This window comes from Carassius auratus, chromosome 39 (assembly GCF_003368295.1).
Source record: "Carassius auratus strain Wakin chromosome 39, ASM336829v1, whole genome shotgun sequence".
Taxonomy (NCBI): domain Eukaryota; kingdom Metazoa; phylum Chordata; class Actinopteri; order Cypriniformes; family Cyprinidae; genus Carassius; species Carassius auratus.
Genome location: NC_039281.1, coordinates 8,530,945 through 8,551,739, shown reverse-complemented (window position 1 = coordinate 8,551,739; position 20,795 = coordinate 8,530,945). Strand labels below are relative to the sequence as shown.

At 37.1% G+C, this 20,795-nt stretch overlaps 1 protein-coding gene across 4 annotated transcripts in view; it reads right to left on the bottom strand.

Moving 5' to 3' along the window:
- Positions 1-14,105: 14,105 nt before the first annotated feature.
- Positions 14,106-20,795, bottom strand: part of LOC113057865 (ecto-NOX disulfide-thiol exchanger 2-like) — a 194,728-nt gene continuing 188,038 nt past the window's right edge. For all 4 annotated transcript variants that reach the window (XM_026225420.1, XM_026225417.1, XM_026225418.1 and 1 more), the window contains 2 exons: positions 19,700-19,785; positions 14,106-14,536 (listed from right to left, as the gene is read on the bottom strand). In XM_026225420.1, coding sequence (XP_026081205.1) covers positions 14,405-14,536; positions 19,700-19,785 — 218 coding nt within the window. In that variant the 3' untranslated portion in view covers positions 14,106-14,404. The remainder of the gene's footprint in view (positions 14,537-19,699; positions 19,786-20,795) is intronic.

Here is a 20,795-nt window from a genome sequence, read left to right as displayed (position 1 = left end):
TGCATCAGAATTTGGGATTAAGTGTAGAGGATTGACAGAACTGGCTGGAAAACCTGCCAAGAGAGCATTGCAATAGTCCAGCCTGGACAGAAAAAGGGCTTGAACAAAGAGCATGTTCTTAATGAAAGGGCCTGATATTCCTAATGGTGTATAAAGAGAATTTGCAGGCTCGGACAGTTTTAGCAGTGTGGTCTGAGAAATTCATCATCAATCATAACTCCAAGGTTACTAGCTGTTTTAGAAGGAGTTATGGTTGATGATTTGATGGTGAAAGATTTATAAAGTGATGGGTTTGTTGAAACCACAAGCAGTTCTGTCTTAGCCAGGTTGAGCTGAAGGTGATGGTCCGTCATCCAGAGAGAAATGTCTGTTAAACATGTTGCGATGCGAGCAGCTATCATTGAATCGTAAGGAGGGAATGAGAAGTAGAGCTGAGTGTCATCAGCATAGCAGTAAAATGATAAGCCATGTTTCTGAATGACAGAACCTAGTGATGCCATGTAGACAGAGAAGAGAAGTGGTCCAAGAACTGAGCCCTGAGGCACCCCAGTAGCTAGTGTTGCGACTTGGACACCTCACCTCTTCAACACACCTTGAAGGACCCATCTGAGAGGTAAGACTCAAACCACTGGTGTGCGTTTCCTGAAATGCCTTTTTCAAACAGGGTTGACAGGAGAATCTGGTGGTTTACCATATCAAAAGCAGTTTTATCTAAGTCTAAAAAGTTTTAGAATTTGTATTGTTTTTATAAACTTCTTATTTTTTGATCTTGTATTAGAAAAGGTTTCAAGATCAGTGTTACAAAATGTAATATATGATAGTTTCTTTTGAATTATTTTTGACTATAAAACTTTGCTAAAAACAGATTAATAATGTCATTTTGTTTTTTCAGGGAAATAGGAGTTTTTAAAACAAAGTAAAATATCATAAGGTTCTAAATTAAGGGCTTTGTGTTTTTTTATATATCTATTTTAAAGTCAACCCAAAATAAAATGGGAAAAGGGCAATTGAAAAATAAATATTCAATATTTTCAACTGATGTGTTACAAAAAGTAAATATATCCCAAAAACACTATGAATATATCTGCTAACAGCTGCATTTACAGGATCACATCTGTGAATAATTTTGTAAAGTACTTCATTCTCTTTATTAGAAAAAACATGTTTATATGGTTATATCCAAATAACATGCCACGATATACAATGAGGTTTAAGCCATTTTGATGGATGATTGGATCCAACATTAAAAGAGTTTCTCATAAAACGGTTGTCAAAAAAAGATTTTGTTAAAGATTTTGTAGAGTTGTATTATTAATATTTACATGTTGACACTCAGGATAGCCTTGATTACTTTGTTTAATAAAGTAGATGATTATGTTACTACCTCAGTAATGCTTTGGATAATGTAAAAGTCATGACCTATGGGCTCTGTTGACATATGATGTACGTCAAATGGTAGCAAGTTGATTTCTAAGTAACATAGATGGCTATCTGCAGTACATGAGTCCAATACATGCTGTAAAAGATAACACAAAATAACACAAAGATTTTAAGTTACATAAGGCTATGCAAGTTCAACAAGTTTTGCAACACTTTTAAAAAACCCTTTTAGCTTTTTTGTAGTTCAACAAGTTCAAATATTCCATGTTCATTCAATTAATATGAGGTCATTAACACTGTAAGCCTCTTATAAAACAATTGGATACAAGTAGTTTGAAGTAGTTTTAGTTGGTGTTTGCTATGAAATTAACACTTACTGTAATGCATGACAACAAACTGTTAGAAGAAAGGGATCATTGGGGTTCTATATAGAACCATAGGGTTCTTTACTCAACTCCAAAGAACCTTTTATGCTAAAAAGGTTCTATAATGACAAGAAAGAACCCTTTTGGCACAAAGGGTTCATATCCTGAATTTTGTGATTATTCTCATGCATTCATAAATGCATTTGAATACACCGAATAATGCACTGAAAGAACGCACTCAAAATGCACAAGCGCACTAGTATGACTTCATCATGTAACTTTACATTAGCCTAGATGCGTGCACTTTTTAGTGCACCCAAATTGACTCAAATGATTCACGATCCCGCTACAAACTCCCGAACTGATTCAAATGATTAGCGATCCCCAAATTGACTCAAATAATTCGCAATCCCGCTCGCGATCCCCAAATTGACTCAAATGATTCGCGATCCCGCAACGAACTCCCGAACTGACTCAAATGATTCGCGATCCTCAAATTGACTCAAATGATTCGCGATCCCGCTACGAACTCCCGAACTGACTCAAATGATTCGCGATCCCCAAACCGACTCAAATGATTCGCGATCCTGCTACGAACTCCCGAACTTATTCAAATGTTTCGCGATCCCCAAATTGACTCAAATGATTCGCGATCCCGCTACGAACTCCCGAACTGACTCAAATGATTCGCGATCCCCAAATTGACTCAAATGATTCGCGATCCCGCTACTAACTCCCGAACTGACTCAAATGATTCGCGATCCCCAAATTGACTCAAATGATTCGCGATCCCGCTACGAACTCCCGAACTTATTCAAATGAGTCGCGATCCCCAAATTGACTCAAATGATTCACGATCCCGCTACAAACTCCCGAACTGATTCAAATGATTAGCGATCCCCAAATTGACTCAAATAATTCGCAATCCCGCTCGCGATCCCCAAATTGACTCAAATGATTCGCGATCCCGCAACGAACTCCCGAACTGACTCAAATGATTCGCGATCCTCAAATTGATTCAAATGATTCGCGATCCCGCTACGAACTCCCGAACTGACTCAAATGATTCGCGATCCCCAAACCGACTCAAATGATTCGCGATCCCGCTACGAACTCCCGAACTTATTCAAATGATTCGCGATCCCCAAATTGACTCAAATGATTCGCGATCCCGCTACGAACTCCCGAACTGACTCAAATGATTCGCGATCCCCAAATTGACTCAAATGATTCGCGATCCCGCTACGAACTCCCGAACTGACTCAAATGATTCGCGATCCCCAAATTGACTCAAATGATTCGTGATCCCGCTCCGAACTCCCGAACTGACTCAAATGATTCGCGAACCCGCTACGAACTCCCGAACTGACTCATATGATTTGCGATCCCAATACACATAATGCTATAAAAGTGTGCACATCCAGAGAAATAAACAGCAGATGTTTTTTTTCCTATGCGTGTTTCACACAGATGCACACAAATGAGATCCTCCGCGAGACAGAACTGTTATAGGGGGAGGGGCGCACCCAGAACAGGCCATCCCTTTATAGCATGATGATATTAAATTTGGACAAAAAAGGGACAAAAAAGAGAGGCAGAAAAAGCCATAAAGTAAGGAACTGCTATGTATTTATTTACATTGAATTTTGTGTTCATTTAAAACTTGTTCTTTTAAAAACATTAAAATGTTATTTTGTGATACTGTTCTTGTATAGAATTTTTTCACTAAACGCTGTTTTGCACAGACATTCATTGCAGCCCACTTTGTTATTGTTCATTGACTTGAAGGGGCTGATGTCCTATTTGCAAAGTTTACAGTAGTAATAGTATGTATGTAGACATTTCCATTTTATTTATTCTAATTTTATCTACTTTAAAAAAAAAAAAAAATTCTATCAAAATGTTCTTGTGTGATAACAATGTTCTTGTTTGGAAGTGTTTGTAGTAAAAGCTGTTTTGCACAGAAATTAATTGCAGCCGGCTTTGTTTTTGATGTTTATTTGTGAGTAGGTATTGTATGAATAACATAAGGATTGGTGTGTCATATCTGAGTTTTAATTATTTGACTACAAATCTCACCTCATCCTCCCAGTGATTATTTCCAGGATAAACTGAGATGCCTCCAAGCTGGCTTCTTTTAAATGGCTCTTTGAAAGGAACGGATCGCGAAGATCCGGATCCCCTCAAAGAGTCATAAATCCCATCACTAGTGAGCTGCTTTTTTTTTCCTTTATTTTTTTTTTTTTATTAACACCAAAAAACTTAATAACATGCCTTCAAACACAACAACCTCAAAACAATAGATGACAAATACGAGAAAAAAAAAAAAGAATAAATAATTCATAGAACATATAAATAACATAAACCAGAGGGGGACATGGATTTTTCTGGGCTAAGCCCCGGATCTCCACTCACCCTAGAACCACCCCTGGCAACAAGTAAAGAAACCCATTTACAGTCAAGCACACAGGTTTTGATTGAACTGCAGTTCTCCATTCTCAGGTTGTGTCATACAATTACAAGTGCTGCAGTGACCTCTGTTGGCATCTAACACACTGTTTACATGAGAATTGCCTAAAGCTGTGCAATGTTTTTGAAATGTTTTCAAGATAAGGAATAGTTTCGCTCTGCTTTAAAATATTTCATTTACTCATCATGTGCGTAAACTTGCATTCAAGTAAAAAAGATGCGTTTCCTTCGATTGTTTCAATGAATTGGTCATAGATTGGTCATAGCGATGCACAAATTGGTCTGTATTATTATTATTAATCTTATTTAATTCAAAAACTATCATATTATTTCACAATTTTAAAGATTTTTTCTTCTTCTGCAAAACATTCCTGAAAAGTTGTTTGTCATGAAAATTACTTGATGAAAAAAAGTGGTAAAAGTAGGCTTCAAAAATGAATAAATATAAAGTATTTAAACAGTGCTGGGATTACTTGATTACAAATTATATGATGAAAATTTTAGTTATTAACGTAATCTATTAGATTATAAATTTTAGGTAATGTATTTTAAACAACTTTTTGATAACTTTTGACCTGTTTATCCCATTGATTTAAATGGGATTATTGTGTACCAAATTGATTAAAAAAATAATATCCCAAATTGACTCAAATGATTCGCGATCCCGCTACGAACTCCCGAACTGATTCAAATGATTCGCGATCCCCAAATTGACTCAAATGATTCGCGAACCCGCTACGAACTCCCAAACTGACTCAAATGATTCGCGATCACGCTACGAACTCCCGAACTTATTCAAATGATTCGCGATCCCCAAATTGACTCAAATGATTCGCGATCCCGCTACGAACTCCCGAACTTATTCAAATGATTCGCGATCCCCAAATTGACTCAAATGATTCGCGATCCCGCTACGAACTCCCGAACTTATTCAAATGATTCGCGATCCCCAAATTGACTCAAATGATTCGCGAACCCGCTACGAACTCCCGAACTGATTCAAATGTTTCGCGATGCCCAAATTGACTCAAATGATTCGCGATCCCGCTACGAACTCCCGAACTTATTCAAATAATTCGCGATCCCCAAATTGACTCAAATGATTCGCGAACCCGCTACGAACTCCCGAACTGACTCAAATGATTTGCGATCCCAATACAGATAATGCTATAAAAGTGTGCACATTGAGAGAAATAAACAGCAGATGTTCATGTTAACAACTTATTTAACTTGAGCAAACGCTGCTAATACACATACATTTGTTAATAAAGTAAATAAAACGAAAACATCAATGTTTTAAAGTCTCTGCTCATCATGACAGGACCTGGATCAGTGAGCTGCGTCTCGGGCCGATGACGTAACTTCCATGGAGGCATGTTGTACACGCCCCCGTCCATTGACTCCGCCCCCACGTCAAAACAGTGCCACAAAGAGAGACGTGCAGAAAAGTGAAGCGCAAAGGAAAAATGGTATAGCAAGCTCAAACTAGACTGACACGCAAAATAAAAGCAGCGTTGCAAATAAATTAATAAATATGACCATGGAAAATATGTATTGCAAAAATAATTTATTTTGCGCGGTTTCATTTGTTTTGCAATTCTTAATTTTTGTTTGCAAAAAGCAAATGTATTTTCCTCAATACTTTAAATAAAATGTTTTAAATTTGTTTTTATTGTTTTTGTATATTTTAAACAAGGTAAATCTTTCTGATTTATTAAAATAAAAAGTCACATACATGGATTTTTCTGGGCTAAGCCTCGGATCTCCACTCACCCTAGAACCACCCCTGGCAACAAGTAAAGAAACCCATTTACAGTCAAGCACACAGGTTTTGATTGAACTGCAGTTCTCCATTCTCAGGTTGTGTCATACAATTACAAGTGCTGCAGTGACCTCTGTTGGCATCTAACACACTGTTTACATGAGAATTGCCTAAAGCTGTGCAATGTTTTTGAAATGTTTTCAAGATAAGGAATAGTTTCGCTCTGCTTTAAAATATTTCATTTATTCATCATGTGCGTAAACTTGCATTCAAGTCAAAAAGATGTGTTTCCTTCGATTGTTTCAATGAATTGGTCATAGCGATGCACAAATCGGTCTGTATTATTATTATTAATATTATTTCAATCAAAAGTGTGGGGACCTGAAAATGAAAAAAGTTTCATTTGCATAATCTACATTTAGTTTTTTGGGTTTTGTGTGAATTTCACAAAACTTGTGTCACATTTCAGCTCAATGTCAAAATAATTCTGTATGAAGAATTTGTAGCATTTTTATTTTCAGTGTTTATAAATTTTGACTCCAAACTATCATATTATTTCACAATTTTAAAGACTTTTTCTTCTTCTGCATAACATTCCTAAAAAGTTAGGCAAATGTTTTGTCATGAAAATTACTTGATGAAAAAAAAGTGGTAAAAATAGGCTTCAAAAATGAATAAATATAAAGTATTTAAACAGTGCTGGGATTACTTGATTACAAATTATATGATGAAAATTTTAGTTATTAACGTAATCTATCAGATTATACATTTTAGGTAATGTATTTTAAACAACTTTTTGATAACTTTTGACCTGTTTATCCCATTCATTTAAATGGGATTATTGTGTACCATATTGATAAAATAATATCCAAAATTGACTCAAATGATTCGCGATCCCGCTACGAACTCCCGAACTGATTCAAATGATTCGCGATCCCCAAATTGACTCAAATGATTCGCGATCCCGCCACGAACTCCCGAACTTATTCAAATGATTCGCGATCCCCAAATTGACTCAAATGATTCGCGAACCCGCTACGAACTCCCGAACTGACTCAAATGATTCGCGATCCCGCTACGAACTCCCGAACTTATTCAAACGATTCGTGATCCCCAGATTGACTCAAATGATTCGCGATCCCGCTATTAACTCCCGAACTGACTCAAGTGATTTGCGATCCCCAGATTTAATCAAATGATTCGCAATCATTTGAAATTTGTAATGAAATTTTTTTTTGTGGTAAAAATAGGCTTCAAAAATGAATAAATATAAAGTATTTAAACAGTGCTGGGATTACTTGATTCCAAATTATATGATGAAAATTTTAGTTATTAACTAATAGATATTAATCTATTAGATTATAAATTTTAGGTTATGTATTTTAAACAACTTTTTGATTACTTTTGACCTGTCTATCCCATTCATTTAAATGGGATTATTGTGTACCATATTGATTAAAAAAATAATAAAGTATAAAATAAAACGCATTCCATTTTTTATCAACTACATGAAGTGCAGTAAACATCAATTGGCATCAAGATTTCAAGACTGTGGTAGAGAGCGAGAAAAAAAAGAAGATATACCAAGAATCAATAAATTATGAATAATTAACTGGCTTTGTGTGAATATGTAATTATGTAATCCATAATTAAATTTATCTGATTAAAATGTAATATAATCTAATTACAGGTACTTAATTTTTGGAATCTGATTACGTAATCCAGATTAAATGTAATCAGTTACAGCTCCTTGTCTGTATTGCATGTGGAGAGCTCAGTTACTATGGTTAAAGAGAGTCATGTATTTAAGGCCACTCACTCACCTTAATGTAGTTATGAAGCTTGTCCGCTGCTGTCTGTTACCCTGCTGAGAGTCTTACATTAACAGTCCAGATATCACTCACTTAGATGGTTTCACTTTCCCGAGCGGGGAAATCTGCTGAACGCAGACAATCAATGAAGTGCATCCAAAGCTCCCTATCAGTTTCCTTCGTAAGACATACGTCTACAGCAACACACTGTTTAGAGCCATGAATGGATACACTGATGAACAGCCAAATAATCTTACTTAAAGGGTTAGTTCGGAAGAGAAGACAATGCTGAATAAAGTCGTAGATTTTGCTATTTTTGGACCAAAATGTATTTTCGATGCTTCAACAAATTCTAACGGACCCTCTGATGTCACATGGACTTCTTTGATGATGTTTTTCTTTCCTTTCTGGACATGGACAGTAGACCGTACACACAGCTTCAATGGAGGGACTGAGAGCTCTCGGACTAAATCTAAAATATCTTAAACTGTGTTCCGAAGATTAACGGAGGTCTCACGGGTTTGAAACAACATGAGGGTGGGTTATTAATGACATAATTTTCATTTTTGGGTGAACTATCGCTTTAATGCCCAAGTTCATTAAATATTATCGAACATACAATACCAGCATGTCAAAATTAAGTGAATCTGGCCTTGTGCAAAGTCAGAAAAACAATGCAGGATCTCCAGCAGCGTACTTCAAGCCTGTTTCACACCACAGCACGTATTTATTTTGGTGCCAATATTAGAGTTGTTCATTATCACCATCTTTTCCTGTTTCTCGGTGAGAGCGGGTGATGGAGAGAAGCGTCACAGCTGATGCACATTACAATGCAGAGCGCCGTCCTCTCTGACCTGCGGTGCATCCCATTGCTCCTGCAGCATGAGGTCAGAGGTCAGAGAGAACAGAGGACCAGTGCCATCCCATCGCTCCACAGACTAAAGCCTTTATCTGTCTATTCCCAGCACAGGGTGGCCAGGCCACAGCCGCTATCAACAGAGAGACGGAAATATGCCTCCGAAACCAAATCCAGTCTCAAAATAGATGTCTCTTTCTTGTCTTTCACCCCTTTTTGTAGACAGTACTGAAAAGACTGTCTGGGAAATACAGTGTAACTCACACCGAGGCTGGACAGATTCGAGCACGCGTTTAGAGAAGATAATGGCAAAGGTTTATATTGCAGTAGGAAGTTTTCTGTGTGAGCTTGAAGGAATGTTCTAGTTCAGTATAAATACAGCTGTACATATAATCTGTGGCATGCTCCGAGAATCATTTCGACTTGTCCCCAAAGTTTGAAAAATATATGTTAAAAATCAGACTTTGTTTTCTATCATGCACTTTTACAGTGGAAGTCTGCAGCCACAATACTAATCATTATAGAGAGAGAGAAATGTACTATTTATATTCGTATTTATATGTTTGAATTATGTTTTATACCAAACTTTAACACCATTTTCAAATGATGTGTATGTATGTATATTTAATGTCTCACATATTAACATCCTTTTATTTTATATAAACAAAAACACTACATTAAGGTTTTCTTTTGCTTCTTTTAATGAGGTTTTCGTCGTCATCATGACAGAGTTTAGGTCTAATCATCAAATGTCTGAACGGGCTCCACGTTGCTGTTTTTAAGCTCTAGAATGTGCCAGAAACTTCGCTGTAAGTGCATTACTGCAAACATAATTTTGGTTCGACTATTTGACAAGTTTACGGAGGAACGAGTCGGCATTAGTGTCACAGTCAATAAAGCTTAACTTGTTTGGAAGTCAAAAGTCTCATTTAAAGATTCAGACGGTGTGTATCTGTAAACAGTTGGAGAAGGACGAGGACTGACTGGAGGTGAACAGACTCTATGGGCAGAAGCGAGTAACCAGCTCAAGCGTAAAGTGACAGTCACAGACAATTTCGTCTTTGCATATCCTTAAGATCTTTATAGGGTCGTGTGGTCACAAATCAAAACTCATTAAGCAAAGTCCTCTCTAATTTAGATTTAATAAATGTGACTTAAGGGCAACACTGTTATACAAAGTGAACTAAGTCAATGTGACTTCCTCATTAAGACATGCATGCTAAAACACGAGTGCATTTGAATGGTGTTAAAGTTTTCGTGGAAGTGACAGTTGCTCTACATGCCGCAGGTTTCATGGGTGGCAGAACAAACAAGACTGAACTTTTGTTCGCTCATAAATATGCAGCGCTGCAGCTTTAGACCTGCTGTTGCACTCTTTATGATATTATTTGTGCATCACCTCTACAGCAAATCTAGTGCTCGAGTGAGGAGACACGAGTAAAAGTGCGACGCTATCTAATTAATAGAGTCTGTTATACTTTTTTTACATGCTGTTAGTGCGAGATGACAGGCTTTTAGTGGAAAACAAGCCACTCATTATTTTGAGGAGAGAGTTCTGACGTTCTGCTTTATTCAAAGACTTCATGAAACAGCTGATGACAGATAAGATCTATTTAAAGGCACGCAGCTCAATTTTCCCAGTAAACACAAGGAGAAAGTTAGATTTAAACATGTTTAGTAAAGAGGAAAAACAAGAGGTGCTTTTGGGAGCGAAAACAAAACGAAGTTATTTTCATGTTTAGAAATAGTTGTGAACTCACTCAATCACTGGCACGGAGGCAATCTATTTCTCCATTTGTTTCTGAAAGGTCAGCGGCGTAATGAAGATGATTGTGACAGTAGTTCATTACTCAAAGGTATCACGACCGCTGACATTTCAAATCAAACACATCAGGACCTGAAATTAAACTAAAAGGCCAAGGGCAGCTGACATCACTGCAAGCTCTTGATTGGAGTAAAGATGAGGAAAATATCACTTTCCACCACAGGAATATATATATATATATATTTTAAATATGTTTAAATATAAAATAGGTATTTTAAATTGTAATAATATTTCACTGTTTTTGAATCATTAAATGCAGCCTTGGCTTTCAGAAGCGACTTAGTCCAAAAAAGAAAATAATAAATAAATAAATAAATCAAATAAAACATCTTACTGCCCCCACAATTTTAAACAGTATCTTTTAAATATTATTACATATTACCATGATGTTTTTCCAAACCTGTATGAGTTTCTTTCTTTTGTTGAACAATTTTTTCAATTTTTTGTTGCCATTTTTTTTCACTCCATACAATAGAAATGCGTTAACAGTGGGTGAGTAAACAGTAAAAAGTGACAGAATTTTAATCTTGGGGTGAATTATCCCTTTAAAACACCAAAATAGATTTGAAATAACCAGCACTTTTTATTCGGACAGTTATATAGCGTAGTTCAAGGTAATCAACGGTTCCTGCTTGAACTGATCTCTTAATACCTCATCTTATCACAGACATTACTGAAATCTGCTCTCCAGAAGACATTTATTTCACTGTGGCGTCTCTAATTGTGTCCAGAAGAGGGAGCTCATGAACTGCTGTGATCCATGTATTGGTTCTGATTTATTATCCATAAGCATTATTATGGAAGTGACGACCCCCTGTAACCTCCACGGGGTCCTCCTTAAACCAGATGGACACGTCTGTGGAGTAATGAGGAGCTTTCTGTTGCTCTCCTTACGAGCCGTTCACCTCCCTCTCATACCATCGCTCCAGGGAGTCGCTCTTTCTAATTGCCTGGATTCACTTTGAATGGAGGAAGTCAGGTAAGAGAGAATTAATTAGCCAAAGCATCAAGATACGGCCCCCCAAAAAGAGATCCACGGAAGCTGGATCACTCCATATTCAATTATATCCAAGGATGTGAGAAGCATGGCATTCAGGGGATTATGGGTTATGAGCCAGACTCTTGGGTGTTTTTATGATTTGACACCGCTGCCCTTTGGATTCAGAGCCACTCTCTCTTTAAGCGAGCTCAAAAACAAGGCCAGGTGCTGAAGGACACTCCAGCTTCCAGAGGAAGAGTCTTTGCTTCAGGACTCTGTGGTGTTGCATAAAGAAGGCAGCCGAATGAGAAACATCTCCAGGGCTCCACAGAGAGAGATAATTAGTCTGTTTAGGGTTTTGTGTGATGTTCAGAACATCTGAAAAAAATGGAGGATTCCTGACGGGGGTAAATAAAGTCTACCGGGGAACAGAAGTACGTAAAAATCACAGCAACACAAAATAATGGTAAAATACCTGTGGCTTGTCGAGGTGAAAACCACAGCCATTTGTCAGAAAAATGACAGTGATGGAGTCCACATAAGTGCTGGTGAACTGACTCACATGGCTCTCCGGCTAAGTGCTCTGATGGAGCGGCTGGAGCTTCCCAAAATAGAGGAACGAGGAAAGGAAAATAGGACACGTACTGTACGCTCGCCGCATGACCTTTCGCTGACCCTGCATCTGTGCATGTGTTGTTTGCCTCGTCCAAGTTTAAAAACCTGTAATCCGGTAATAGCTGGATGAGAGTGCGCTGACAAACATATTCTTGCTTTTAATAGATCTGATGCATTTAAAGGAATATTCTAGGTTCAGCTTATATTGAAGCCAGTCTGCTAAAACGACATGTTGTGTTTATGACATAATAGTGTAGCTAAACCCCGCCTCCGCAGAAGATGATCAACACCTGCTTCTACATCACTGCCTGTTTAGCCCCGCCCACCGTTATTCAGTAAATAACGAGAGAGGCATATGCAGGGCTACGCAGAAACCAAACAATAAAGATGCTCTGAAAACAACCAGACGCTGTTTCAGTGCCAAGCTGTTGCCTTCGTTGCCTTCCTTCTGATCCCAACATTAGGAAAGTTCAGATTTATTTTATGGTTTTTGATGTAAAAATCTTCAGTGCACCTCAGCCAACAGTAGAAAATAATAAAAAAAGGCACTTCATGACCCCTTTAAAGAAGTCTTTTATGCTCATCAAAGATGCATTTTATCTGCTCAAAAATACAGTGTAATGTGAAATATTATTGCAATTTAAAATAACTGTTTGTATGTGAATATATTGTAAAATGTAATTTATTTCTGTGATGTGCAGCTGTATTTTCAGCATCATTCAATTTTATTCAGCAAGTATGTGCTGATAGAAAGTGATAGTAAAGATTTGTTTGAATTGTTATAATTAAATTATATATATAGTTCATTTTTTAAAGCAAAATCTGGGTTACAGTGACACTGGAAGTAAATGGGGCCAACTAATGATACCATAAACACACACACACACGCTCATGCAATCCAAAATATAGGTGACTTTATAAAATTATCAGCTTCCATTAAATCCTTCAAAAATGGGCCCCATTCACTTTAAGTGCCTCACCAAAATTCTGATTTGTATTTCTTTAATTTGATTTGACGAGTTAAAAACACATTTTAGTGGTATTCCACAAATGCTGTTGATTAAACTTCTATTAAGTTGGAATGATGGGACATTTTTAAAGAGACCACTGAAATATTCATATTTAAGAGAGAGTCCTTTTTGTAAAAAATGCTCTACTTGTTCATCTTCTGTTCACTTATATTTCAGTGAGTGTCTATATTAAAAATGCATGACAAAAAGACATAATAATGAATTAAGGCTCATTCTACGATGGAAGAAATAATCATTAGCCATTATTAATTCATGTTTGAGAGGCCAAATGTCTGACAAGCATTAGAAACTAATCTTTCATAAACATGGCCCAAGAAAATGGAAAAGGGGCAGTGGGAACCAATCATGTGTAATAAAGCTTTAGTTCCCCTCAGCAATATGTGAAAAAATAACCTTACAAATTGCACAACAGAAGAGCATTAGGGATGCTTGAGTGTGCCGCCGGAAGAGTCTTCATGAGACGAGACGAGACGAGACGTTCGCTGCTGACTAACAGACAAACACCCACACACACATACAGCGCTCTGATTGTTAATTAGACTTCACAAGCTAAGGGCTGCTCGACGTGTTCACACACAGCAAAACACCATATCTAAAGAAGATTCATATGAAAGAACAAACCATTAGAGGAGGGAAACTCTGCAGACCGGCTCAGATCACGTGGGGAAGAGCGGAAGAGTGCTTCTGTGGTCACCAGCTAAAGCAGGAAAAGCCTGAAGGTTTGAACGGACGTGTGTGGCATAAATGCAGCCGAAGTGAGAGGAAATCCCGTCTCTTTATCCCATGATTCCTCTTAATTAGGTTCAGAGGTGCACAGAGTGGAACTTTTGAAGATTTTAGAAGCACACTTTTAAACTATTAAATTAGCCTGCTTCCAGATTTAGTTTCGTCTTTTTATTATTTAAAAATAGCAAGTTATTCAAATGTACATTTACAGGATTCTATGCAACTGTTTTCTGCCGCCTATACAGAAGATAAAAGAAAAAGTGTTTTTTTTTCCTCTTTCTCTTTCTTTTTTTTTTTTTTTTACAAATCAGAAGTGAAACAAGAAAATGTATGTTGACAGTTCCAGTCCTCGGTTCAGCAAACCCTCATTTTTACCCGTTGTGTGGTACAAGTGCACGGTCCGTTCATGTGCTGAAACATACTGCACACACACCTCCGGGTCTTGAGTGTTTTTTCGGAGATTTCCACAATAGTGTCCCAATGGGGTGGCCGGACGGACGCGGAGAGCTGGCAGGTGATTGGTTGAGACCCCTCCGGGTCCATCACCCATTTTTGTTTTTCTAGCAGGAACCCAAACCCGTGTCTCTACGCCGTCTTAATGCCATCGAACCCACAGAACTTCCAGCGTTTCTCCAAACTCGCCCCGACTCCCGTCAACTCCTGCTTGAACGTGCAGGGCAGCCGACCCAAAAGAGTCTCCACCTCTGTGGTGCTGATCTGAAACAATGAGAACATCCACCATTAGACCCATACGAACCAATCACGCAGCTCTGAGACTAATAATTGATTCATGTCATTTGTAAATCACATCACAGATGGTTTGAAAGCAGCTTTACGGGACATGCATGGTTTAATGATACAGACTGTATTAAATCAGCTCTGTGATACTGTACTACAGTCACACATTCTGTTATAATGATATGATACTATCCTTCAACACATTACTGTGGCAGTTAATAAAGCTTGTGATTGTAATGATTGCAATCTTTTAAGTCCATCCATTGGTGCCATGTTCAGGGGAAAATTCAAGTTAAATGGCACAATGTTGATTACCACAAATATTAATTACAACTTGCCCTTTTTTTTATTAAAGCAAAAATCTGAGTTAGAATGAGGCACTTATAACTGAAGTGAATGTAAATTGGTAAATTATTTATTTTTTAAATCTGTAAATGGGTCTTAAAATGACTTAAAGTTACTTTCATCAAACCTGTAGAAACTCTGTAAACTCTCACTGTTTCAATAGTACAGCCACAAGAACAATGTGCATGCTCACATAAATTTAGTGACTGCAAAGTCACAGCTTAAACTGTTGAACAATAATAACAGAAAAATTCATGTAAGTGCTTTCATAAAATTATATGCTTCACATTTCTGCATTTAAAATTGGACCCATTTTCATCCCCTCCCTGACTGTGTTTGTTTTTAACGAAATTAGGCATGAGTAGAAATGGTGTACGCATTATTTGTGTAATTATAAATCAGTATTTAAGTGCTTAATTTATATGCAACCTGACTTACTCCTTTGATACTCATTAACAAGCCACATCTGACCTAGAAATATTGCAGAATCGTATACATTCCATTTTCATTTAATATTTGCCTTGCATTTGACTAAAACTTCCCAGGTTTGAATCTTTGATGTGGTTTCAGATTATCTTAACCCCACTGTATATAAACACACCATGAATCTCAGAACAAACATGATGTGAATTGTGTTCTTCACATGATTGTGACACCCACGTGCATATGTGTGTGTGTTATTTATCTTTATCAATTAAAGCCTCCCACTGGAGCGCATTGTTTTTAGTGAAAACAAGCGGGAGTGTTGATGGAAGGAGTTGCTGCGGAGAGCGAGAGCGTGGGCATCCACAGCCGGAGGGCTTCAACTCAAATCAAAAAAGATATAGAGGCTCATTTTCACCCTCCATCTGTAAGTGTAAATTAGTCACTGTGTGACAGCAAAAGCAGAGCGAGGAAGCGAGATAAAGCCTGAGAGATGACGGAAAATAAAGAGTAATCAACACTGCACTATAGTGAGATGAGCGTTTTATTTCAGCATTAAACATTTTGGCAGGAAAAGCTTAAGGAATATATTTGAGAACAGGAAGATGAAAACACACACACACACACACACGTGGGAGATCTGTGTGTGTGGTCCTGCTGTGAGAGTGAGAGCTGTGCTCAAGGGCTGTTTACTCAGCAGAACATTAGAATGGCAGGCAGACCGTCATACTCTCAGTGTGTGTGTGTGTGTGTGTGTGTGTGTGCAGCAGTAAATATGTTCAGTCAGAGTGAGTAAACTGTGTGTGTGTAAATGTTATAATCACGAATAAAAAATTTTATGAGAAAGGAAACGAACATTAGAATGGCAGGCAGACCGTCATACTTTCAGTGTGTGTGTGTGTGTGTGCAGCAGTAAATATGTTCAGTCAGAGTGAGTAAACTGTGTGTGTGTGTGTAAATGTTATAATCACGAATAAAAAATTTTATGAGAAAGGAAACAAGTGGAAACATACTGTATATACATATACATATACATACATATATATATATATATATATATATATATATATATATATATATATATTAGTGCTGTCAAAATTAGCGCGTTAACGCATTCGATTAATTTGAAATATTTAACGCGTTAAAATAAAATAACGCAATTAACGCGGTTGCAGTTTTTTTATTTCCATTTGTGGCCTATGTGTGTTCAACGTGCAAAGAAATATGGATAAGACCAAGGAAGGACTTTTAGACGGAAAGTTTCAGTAGCCTACAAAACTCTGCCGGATTACTCTTCAGGCTGCCACAAGAAACATTACTCTTCATTTAGTCTGCCACAAGAAACAGCCACATTAAAATCATGAACTCAAATGTCATTGTTTAAAAAAAAAAAAAAAAAACAATGACTGTAACAGTGCGTAAATCAGACCTTTCTGTAACGCTAACGTTAATAAGCTTAAACGAAATAATTGTGTAGCGGAGTATTTTTTGTACACAGTGCCGCGAACTGTCAATCACTCCTGTGCGCGTGCATCACTGTCCTCCTCGCAGCTGCAGCAACTTGCGCTCTCTCTCTTCATCAAGCTTTAAAACAAAAAGGGGACAAAATGATCATATTGTCTTTGTGCATAGGCTATAGATTAATTAGATAAATACATATCTAAATTTGTGCCTTGCCGTCTACGGTATTTTTTTAGAACTTAGAAAAAAGATGCTGCAGCCAATGAGCAGCCAGCGGGGGCTGCAGGACGACTCAACCTCCGCAGACAGTTTTTAATGTTTATCAGACAATAAATACTCAAGATTTTGCTTTAGTATAACTCACAACGAGTTTCACACACCTTCTCCGGCCACGTTGAGTTGTTGACACTTAACAGTGGGAAAAGCGACACATGCGCTATTCACTTGTGTAACTTAAGGGTGAATGGGTAATGTAGTTTTCTGCTCTCGGTGGGATGAATTAGGAAGCTTGCATTGTGAAGGGCGCTCTGAAAATCGGCAGTGCAGGTAAAAGATTAAAACCTCTATTAAAACAGATGTCCAAATGAGCGTACCGGTACGCTACAAGCACGTTCTGGGCGCATGGAGAGGTGGCGGTATGCTCAAGAGCTATATTTGGAAGTGGCAGTACTGAGTAGCCTACTGGTGCGTACCGGCCCACTTAAAGCACTGGCAATGACTATACTTTGGAATTTTTTTCAGTCATGGAAATCATTTTTGTTTTTCATTGGCATTGATTGTTTTGAAATTCAAATGGTACTTACATGCCTGTGTTTTTATTTCTGTAATAAATATGGCTTTCAAGCCAACAGTTAATTTGGAGGATATTGATGGTTTATTGCAGGTATGTTGTTTACATGAGAAAATCTGTTACAAGTTAAACAAAAATTCCAATAAACAATCATATTTTGAATTTAAATTTAAATGTCTTGAGTTTACATTAATTATTTACATTTTACATTTACATATCCAAAAAGTTTCAGTCTTTTAATTGCGATTAATCGCGATTAATCGCGATTAATTTTTAAAAATTGTGCGATTAATTAGTTAATTTTTTTTAATCGATTGACAGCACTAATATATATATATATATATATATATATATACATATACTTATACATATAAATATATATATATATATATATATATATATATATATATATATATATATATGCCCCATTTTTCATGAGCTGAACTCAAAGATCTAATGCTTTTTCTATGTACACAAAAGGACTATTTCTCTCAAATATTGTTCATAGATCTGTCTAAATCTGTGTTCGTGAGCACTTCTGCTTTGAACACCTCACAGGTGTGGCATATCAAGATGCTGATCAGACAGTATGTTTATTGCACAGGTGGGCTTTAGGCTGGCCACAATAAAAGACCACTCTAAAATGAGCAGTTTTACTTTATTGGGGGGTCCAAATCCAGTCAGTATATTTTGTGATCACCATTGTTGGTCCACTCCTCTTCAATGGCTGTGTGAAGTCGCTGGATATTGACAGGAACTGGAAAACTCTGTTGTATACACCAATCCAGAGCATCCCAAACACGCTCATTGGTGACATGTCCAGTGTGTATGCTGGTCATGCAGGAACTGGGATGTTTTCAGCTTCCAGGAATTGTGTTCAGATCCTTGCAACATGGGGCTGTGCATTATCATGCTGCAGCAGGAGGTGATGGTCGTGGATGAATGGCACAACAATGAGCCTCAGGATCTCATCACATTATCTCTGTGCATTCAAAATGCCATCAATGAAATGCACCTGTGGTCTTTGTCCATAACATACGCTTGTCCATACCATAACCCCATAGTAAAAACAGTTTAAAAACAGGACAACAGATGCACTAGTTGAAATGGTTTTCGCTCTTGCATTTTATCTCTCAAAATGATGGATATCATTAAAAATGTCGAGATTAGTAGAAATAACAATGCAACCTCTTATTTGGATGAGGTAAACAAAGATTCTTGGTTTATATTTTTACAGTATGTAATTGTAGGCCTATATAATACATTTTGAAATTGTATTGCATACCTGTCACTGCCATTATTCTGATCTTGTGCTTTTATTCTATTTCTTCTTTTTGTCCTTAACAGCTCAATAGTTGTGGAGTCTATTATGAAATATTGCTCTTGTAAATACTTTTACTTTTTTGTAAATAAATATGTGCACAAATTACAGAGAATTACAGTACGGTGTTCAGTATTGGTTAAAAAATGATTTAAACATTGGATTTTGATTTGATTTCTTCTTGTTGTTTCGGACGCAATCAAATGTTTCTTTTCTCTGTTTCCTTTTACTCATTAAACTGAAAACAAAAGTCATATTTCACTAGGGTATCTGATTTGTGTGCTTCATCCACCACTGATCAAAGGTCCAAAAAAACAACAACAAAGAGTTAAGAGGCTACTTAAGTTGATCTCAACTACCTCACAAGAAACACTTGCATATAATCCAAACATTTTGTCATGAACAGCACAAACTTAGTTGAATCCAGCGATTAGTTGTTCTTGTGTGGGCCTCGTGACTCAAGACAGTGATTCAGAAAGACCCCGGAGACGCCAGAGTGATGATAGTCACAATTTACTGCTAAATCTGACACATTTACAGCACATTTAATTGTCAGTAAGCACTGCAGCTGCGTTCCTGTAATTGTCACAAATAAAACTCTGAACATAAACTTCAAAGATGTTGTTGTTTTAGGCTGCAGTTTGTTCGACGAAGAGTAGTATCTGTCATCATGGAAAGATTGAACAGCTGCTATCAAGAAGAAAACTACTGAAGCGAAATAAATTAAATAGCATCATTATAACTAACTGAAAATGAGAAGTAAAAATAAAAGGAGTGAAATGTGTGTGTGTGTGTTTCATACTTTTGTGTCCAGCCGCTGTAAATAGGAGCAGATATATTCAATGCTGGCTCCAAAAGGATGGACGTGAAGAAACGTTGAGATGATTCCTGTGGAAGAAAAGCCAAAGATTAATCACCGACACATTTACAGTACAGTATAAATATAAAATCTGCTCCGAAACCTTTCAGAATCTCATAAATGACTGATTAAAATATAACACACACACACACACACACACACACACACACACACACACACATAATATATAAATAACAAATGACTTTATTTAGAGTAAAGTATATTTATAGACATAAACACATTAGCTAAATATCTAAGTTTGTATGCATTTGTATATTTATTTAAAATATAAATATTTTATTAATAAATATTGTGTTGACAAGTATTGACATTTCCTCCAGCTTGAATGCATTTATTCTAGTCGCATTTTGGCATTGCTTGCTCTGCATACAATACAACACTACCTCAGATCTCAGCCCAAATGAAGTATCTTAAGAAGACGGTGTCTAAATGCGGTTTAAGTAGGCGGCTCGCTTGGTTTTGGAGCAGAGCACTTCTGCGTCAGCGAATGATTCCAAGTCCTTGAGTTGTTTTCCCAGAAGTGGATGTCCTCATCCTCATCGGCTAACTCTGCCTCTTGAACTTTCTAAATGATTATGAGTGTTTAATTGCAGTTTTTAAGCTGTTTGCCATAATCAAGGCTGTTCTTCTGCCTTCCGAGTGCTTCATTCACACACTCAAACATATGGACTAGTAATAACGGCTGCTATTATCACTTCTGGCTCGAATGCCATAGGTGTGCGCTGATAACTAATTATTCTGAACGCATTATGGTCTGATCAGAAAAGCAAGGCAGATCTCCAGAGAGGAGCGCACAGTCAATACTCCATTAGTCTCGATGGACTATAGATATAGTCTATTATAAATGGTTTCATTGCAGTGTGTTTGGATTACCACGTCTTTCCATTTCCACATTGATCCGAAGCCAAACACTGTTATGTGAAAGAAAATGGACCTTTTATAACAACACAATGTTTAATTTATTCATGCATGTCTGCTAGAAGATATAATGCTGTATGTGCTTAAACAAACTCCATGA